The following is a 6,730-nucleotide window of genomic DNA, read 5'->3' as shown; positions in this document are numbered from 1 at the left end:
CCTTTCAAGTTTCACAACATCTTTCCGATAGGAAGGAGACCAGAATTGCACCCAATATTCCAACAGTGGCCTAACCAATATCCTGTACAGCCGCAACATGACCTCCCAACTCCTGTACTCAATACTCTGACCAATAAAGGAAAGCATACCAAACACCTTCTTCACTATCCTATCTACCTGCGACTCCACTTTCAAGGAGCTATGAATCTGCACTCCAAGGTCTCTTTGCTCAGCAACATTCCCTTGGACCTTACCATTAAGTGTATAAGTCCTGCTAAGATTTGCTTTCTCAAAATGCAGCACCTCGCATTTATCTGAATTAAACTCCATCTGCCACTTCTCAGCCCATTGGCCCATCTGACACCCAGAGAGTTGTGAACTTGTGGAATTCTCTCCCACAGGAAGCTGTTGGGGCCAGTTCATTAGGTAGATTCTAGAGGGAGCTGGAAGGCTGTTGGGACTCAAGGGGTGTGGATGAGTGTGAGAATAGGATGCCGAGTTTGCTTGATCAGCCATGATCATACAAAATGGTGGTGTAGGCTGGAAGGGTCGAATGGCCTACTCCTGCACCTATTTTCCATGTAATTTGGGTGCCAGCAGTCCCCGTCCCCTAAAACTTTAAAAATATTGGCAAAAGGTGACCTCAGAGAAAGAGATGGGGCGCAGACAGAGTTGACGGCATCGGTTGCGTTGGGAAGCGCTGCCAATCCCGTGAGCGGCGCTACGGCAATGTAACTCGCCCCGCACCTTGCCCGAGTGATTTCTGAAGTGGTTTTCCAAATCTCTCTCTCGCCGCTGTTCTGTGATCCGCGACCAAGTGTGTGTGTTTTCCCCGAACATCTGGAGCGTGGGACCGGCCAAAATCCATAGGAGCTGGGAGGGAGGGAGTGGGTTGGTGTGAACAGAGTGGAAAGCCCCCACCCCCCCCGGAATTTAAGGAGGTGGAAAGAGTTAACGTGAGAGGAGGCGAAGGGTAACTCACTGGAGGAAGCTTCTCTTGAAGTAAAAGGAGCGGTTCCTGCAGCCAGAGAGAGAGAGAGAGACAAGGCGAACCAAATCCGCAAACCTCTCTACACCAACCCCCCCCCCAACAACAGTACACACAAAAATCCAACCTCCAGGGCCATCACAACCTGCAAACTAGGAGGGAGGAGAGAGATTCCTGACCACAGCAGAGAATTTCAAAGAGAGAGAAAAATCTTCAACACGATGAAAAATAATTAAAGTGTTGGAAGAGAAACCGGACTTTTAACAAGAGGAGTGAGTGTTGGGTTTTTTTTAAATTTATGGAGGGTTGTGTTTGTGGGGGGGGGGGGAGATGTTGGAAAAGGGAAATTAAAAGGATTCGTTGGTAAATTTCGATGGAGGGGGAGGAGGAAGGTAGGAAAGAGTGAAAAGGAAAAGCGGATTTGATTGTATTTTCAATTGGCAGATGTTTGGGGTCACAGTTTGGTGTGGGGTTATTCTGGGTGGGTGAGCTACGGTGGGGGTGTTAAACTGGATGGAAGGGGGCCTTTTTTCTCTCAAAACAAAACAATTACAAATCTAGATTTTGGAAGGTACTGCAGCTCTGAGAATGGGAGAAAAGGCGGCTGCTGCTTTTGTGTGTGTGTGTGTGTGTTTTTCTCTCCCTCTCTATTAGTCACTGATTCACATTGGGACCCTTATTCATTTTGCCTGCCTACCTCCCTCCCTAATTACTCCAGAGGGGGTTTGTGTGTGTGTGTGTATGTGTGTGTGTGGGTGGGGGGGGGGGGGGGGGCGCGATGGTGAAGAGGAGGGGTAAGAAAGTCAAATGCAGACTTTCTTTAGATTTTTGTAAAATTAAAAAAAAATCTAAAACAAAAAGACCGTTCGAAAGAAGGCTCTGACAAGTTTGTAATTTCCTCTCTTCTACCCCCCGCCCCTGCATTTTGTTCAGAAATACCACCCCCCCCAACCAATCCCAAAAAAAACGAGGGAACACCCTGAGTTCCATTGTCTTTACCCGTCGCTCCACAATGAAAATATAAAAGGCTACAGTGAAATAGAAATAACATTTTTTCTCTCTCTTTGATTCAAGACCCTGTTGGATTTTTTTGTTGAAAAATATATTTTTTTTGCGTTGGAGGGGGGGATACGCAGGCGTACAACTGATCTTCCGCCTTTTTTTGAGTTATTTTGGAAGAGAGAGAAAATCAGTTTTCATTTTTCAAGCAACACGCGTCTTTTCCTCTGGCTTTTGTGTTATTTATTTATTTTCTGCAAGTTGTCTATTCAGTGATTTCCTCCCTCCCCTCCCCTCCCCTCCCCCCTTTTCTCTATCTCTTTATTGTTGTGTGTGTGTGTGTTTTATTTTGTTTTGAGGGCGATGGAGATGCAGTATAAAGAGTGGATCCTGGAGACTATTGACTCTTTGCGGACCCGGAAGGCTCGGCCCGATGTGGAGCGGATCTGCCGAATGATCGAGCGCAAACACGGGCTGTCCCCGGCCGAGACCCAGCAGCAGCTGGAGAAGCTAGTGCGGGCCGAGCTGGTCATCAAAGTGGCTTATAAAGGCTCCAACAGCTACCGGAACGCGGCCAAATGGTACAAAAACAAGCAGAGGAAGAAACCAGCCCCCGGCAGCCCCGAGGATGCTGCTCCGGCCTCGGTGACCCCGGTAGCGGGCTCCAGGAGCATCCTTCAGGCGGTCAGCGAGCTCCTCCTGCTACAGAAACGGAGCCAGAGGCGCCACCCACCGCAGCCGCAGCACCACAGCTGCCAGCAGCAACCCAACAGATACTCCAGCCCCAGCCAGCCCCCAGGGCCTGGGCAGCAGCAGGAGGAGGAGGAAGGGGCGCCAGACGAAGGCTGGAGGGGTGTCAGCCTCCGGGATATCGAGAAGCACTTGGCGGCTGGCCCCCCACACGCCCCCGGTGCGCGGAGGCTGGCTCGTGCCAGGCTGCAGTTGTCGCTCAAGCGGGAGCTGAGCAGGGGCCGGCTGCTGCAGACGGCGTCTGGGCACTACTTGCTGCCCCCGCCGCCACCACCGGGGCCTGGGCCGGGGCAGGTTACCGGGCGGAGGAGGAGGAAGGAGAAGCTGGAGATGGACGGGGCACCAGGAGGAGGCACTGCACTCGCCCATAAGGTGAGGAATGGGGAGTGGGAGGGGAGGCAGGGGGCATTGTGTGAACTGGGATTTCACCCCCAAATCTGCTTTCTCTTTCCTGTCAGTGGGACACAGCATATCCCTTAGCCCCCCCCCCCCCACCTCCGTGCTCTGCACCACATCCTCTCACCCCCCACTTCTCTCAATTCCGAACCTTGATCCATTCACCCACCTATTCTCTTTCACAGGCCCCATCCCATTACCTTTCACCCCAAATATCCATTTGCCTCCATCCCCATTCTTCCTCCCAGCCATATTCACCCACATCCCCATCCCCCAATCTCCACATCTCTAACTCCCCACATGACCCCTTCCATAATTATCCGCATCCCTGTTCTTCCCCAATTCCCCCATCCCTATTCACTCCCCTAACAGCCTTCCCCATTCTGCACCCATTCCTCACCTCCTTTCTAATCAGCCGTCTCCCCTCCTCCATTCCCACTCCCCCTTCCACCCGTCCCCCTTCCCCCCCGTCCCCCTTCCCCCCCGTCCCCCTTCCCCCCCGTCCCCCTTCCCCCCCCCCCGTCCCCCTTCCCCCCCCCCCGTCCCCCTTCCCCCCCCCCCGTCCCCCTTCCCCCCCCCCGTCCCCCTTCCCCCCCCCGTCCCCCTTCCCCCCCCCGTCCCCCTTCCCCCCCCCGGCCCCCTTCCCCCCCCCGTCCCCCTTCCCCCCCGTCCCCCTCCCCCCCCGTCCCCCTTCCCTCCCCCCCCGTCCCCCTTCCCTCCCCCCCGTCCCCCTTCCCTCCCCCCCCCCCGTCCCCCTTCCCCCCCCGTCCCCCTTCCCTCCCCCCCCCGTCCCCCTTCCCTCCCCCCCCGTCCCCCTTCCCCCCCCGTCCCCCTTCCCCCCCCCGTCCCCCTTCCCCCCCGTCCCCCTTCCCCCCCCGTCCCCCTTCCCCCCCCGTCCCCCTCCCCCCCCGTCCCCCTTCCCTCCCCCCCCGTCCCCCTTCCCCCCCCCCCGTCCCCCTTCCCCCCACCGTCCCCCTTCCCCCCCCCCCGTCCCCCTTCCCCCCCCGTCCCCCTTCCCCCCCGTCCCCCTTCTCCCCCCCCGTCCCCCTTCTCCCCCCCCGGCCCCCTTCCCCCCCCCCCGTCCCCCTTCCCCCCCCGTCCCCTTCCCCCCCCCCGTCCCCCTTCCCTCCCCCCCCGTCCCCCTTCCCTCCCCCCCCGTCCCCCTTCCCTCCCCCCCCCCCCCCGTCCCCCTTCCCCCCCCCGTCCCCCTTCCCCCCCCGTCCCCCTTCCCTCCCCCCCCGTCCCCCTTCCCCCCCCCCGTCCCCCTTCCCCCCCGTCCCCCTTCCCCCCCGTCCCCCTCCCCCCCCGTCCCCCTTCCCTCCCCCCCCGTCCCCCTTCCCCCCCCCCGTCCCCCTTCCCCCCACCGTCCCCTTCCCCCCCCCCCCCCGTCCCCCTTCCCCCCCCCCCCGTCCCCCTTCCCCCCCCCGTCCCCTCCCCCCCCCTCCCGTCCCCCGTCCACCTCCCGTCCCCCGTCCACCTCCCGTCCCCCGTCCACCTCCCGTCCCCCGTCCCCCTTCCGTCCCCCTTCCGTCCCCCGTCCCCCTTCCGTCCCCCGTCCCCCTTCCCCCCCCCCCCGTCCCCCTTCCCCCCCCCCCGTCCCCCTTCCCCCCCCCCCGTCCCCCTTCTCCCCCCCCCGTCCCCCTTCTCCCCCCCGTCCCCCTTCTCCCCCCCCCGTCCCCCTTCTCCCCCCCCGTCCCCCTTCTCCCCCCCCGTCCCCCTTCTCCCCCCCCCGTCCCCCTTCCCTCCCCCCCCGTCCCCCTTCCCTCCCCCCCCGTCCCCCTTCCCTCCCCCCCCCCCCCCGTCCCCCTTCCCCCCCCCGTCCCCCTTCCCCCCCCGTCCCCCTTCCCTCCCCCCCCGTCCCCCTTCCCCCCCCCCGTCCCCCTTCCCCCCCGTCCCCCTTCCCCCCCGTCCCCCTCCCCCCCCGTCCCCCTTCCCTCCCCCCCCGTCCCCCTTCCCCCCCCCGTCCCCCTTCCCCCCACCGTCCCCCTTCCCCCCCCCCCCGTCCCCCTTCCCCCCCCCCCCGTCCCCCTTCCCCCCCCCGTCCCCCTCCCCCCCCTCCCGTCCCCCGTCCACCTCCCGTCCCCCGTCCACCTCCCGTCCCCCGTCCACCTCCCGTCCCCCGTCCCCCTTCCGTCCCCCTTCCGTCCCCCGTCCCCCTTCCGTCCCCCGTCCCCCTTCCCCCCCCCCCCGTCCCCCTTCCCCCCCCCCGTCCCCCTTCCCCCCCCCCGTCCCCCTTCTCCCCCCCCCGTCCCCCTTCTCCCCCCCCGTCCCCCTTCTCCCCCCCCGTCCCCCTTCTCCCCCCCCGTCCCCCTTCTCCCCCCCCGTCCCCCTTCTCCCCCCCCGTCCCCCTTCTCCCCCCCGGTCCCCCTTCTCCCCCCCGGTCCCCCTTCTCCCCCACCCGTCCCCTTCTCCCCCCCCGTCCCCCTTCTCCCCCCCCCCCCCCCGTCCCCCTTCTCCCCCCCCCCCCGTCCCCCTTCTCCCCCCCCGTCCCCCTTCTCCCCCCCCCCCGTCCCCCTTCTCCCCCCCCCCGTCCCCCTTCTCCCCCCCCCCCGTCCCCCTTCTCCCCCCCCCCCGTCCCCCTTCTCTCCCCCCCCCCGTCCCCCTTCTCCCCCCCCCCCCGTCCCCCTTCTCCCCCGCCCCCGTCCCCCTTCTCCCCCCGCCCCCGTCCCCCTTCTCCCCCCCCGTCCCCCTTCTCCCCCCGCCCCCGTCCCCCTTCTCCCCCCCCCCCCCCGTCCCCCTTCTCCCCCCCCCCCCGTCCCCCTTCTCCCCCCCCCCCGTCCCCCTTCTTCCCCCCCCCCCGTCCCCCTTCTTCCCCCCCCCGTCCCCCTTCTCCCCCCACCCCCCCGTCCCCCTTCTCCCCCGTCCCCCTTCTCCCCCCCCCGTCCCCCTTCTCCCCCCCCCCCGTCCCCCTTCTCCCCCCCCCCCGTCCCCCTTCTCTCCCCCCCCTCCCCGTCCCCCTTCTCCCCCCCCCCGTCCCCCTTCTCCCCCCCCCCGTCCCCCTTCTTCCCCCCCCCCCCGTCCCCCTTCTTCCCCCCCCCGTCCCCCTTCTTCCCCCCCCCGTCCCCCTTCTTCCCCCCCCCGTCCCCCTTCTCCCCCCACCCCCCGTCCCCTTCTCCCCCGTCCCCTTCTCCCCCCCCCGTCCCCCTTCTCCCCCCCCCCCGTCCCCCTTCTCTCCCCCCCCCGTCCCCCTTCTCCCCCGTCCCCCTTCTCCCCCCCCCGTCCCCCTTCTCTCCCCCCCCGTCCCCCTTCTCTCCCCCCCCCCCGTCCCCCTTCTCTCCCCCCCCCGTCCCCCTTCTCCCCCCCCCCCCCCCGTCCCCCTTCTCCCCCCCCCCCCGTCCCCCTTCTCCCCCCCCCCCCCGTCCCCCTTCTCCCCCCCCCCGTCCCCCTTCTCCCCCCCCCCCGTCCCCCTTCTCCCCCCCCCCCCCCCCCGTCTCCCTTCTCCCCCCCCCCCGTCCCCTTCTCCCCCCCCCCCGTCCCCCTTCTCCCCCCCCCCCCGTCCCCCTTCTCCCCCCCCCCCCCCCGTCCCCCTTCTCCCCCCCCCCGTCCCCCTTCTCCCCCCCCCCGTCCCCCTTCACTCCCTCCCCCCCCCCGTCCCCC

At 65.5% G+C, this 6,730-nt stretch overlaps 1 protein-coding gene across 3 annotated transcripts in view; it reads left to right on the top strand.

Annotated features, from left to right (window-relative positions):
- Positions 1–966: 966 nt before the first annotated feature.
- samd13 (sterile alpha motif domain containing 13) overlaps positions 967–6,730 on the top strand; it is a 96,267-nt gene continuing 90,503 nt past the window's right edge. Inside the window, exons 1-2 of one of the 3 annotated variants that reach the window (XM_087990383.1) lie at positions 967–1,260; positions 2,347–3,109. In XM_087990383.1, coding sequence (XP_087846509.1) covers positions 2,351–3,109 — 759 coding nt within the window. In that variant the 5' untranslated portion in view covers positions 967–1,260; positions 2,347–2,350. Of the gene's footprint in view, positions 1,261–1,980; positions 3,110–6,730 lie in introns of those variants that run through there. The other 2 variants (XM_043698618.2, XM_087990382.1) reach the window with 2 other exon arrangements.

Source organism: Chiloscyllium plagiosum, unplaced genomic scaffold (assembly GCF_037043375.1).
Source record: "Chiloscyllium plagiosum isolate Xiang-an unplaced genomic scaffold, Cpla_swu_hap1 HiC_scaffold_9, whole genome shotgun sequence".
Lineage (NCBI taxonomy): Eukaryota > Metazoa > Chordata > Chondrichthyes > Orectolobiformes > Hemiscylliidae > Chiloscyllium > Chiloscyllium plagiosum.
Note: the sequence above shows the minus strand (reverse complement) of the source record. Positions and strands in the feature narration are given on the sequence as shown.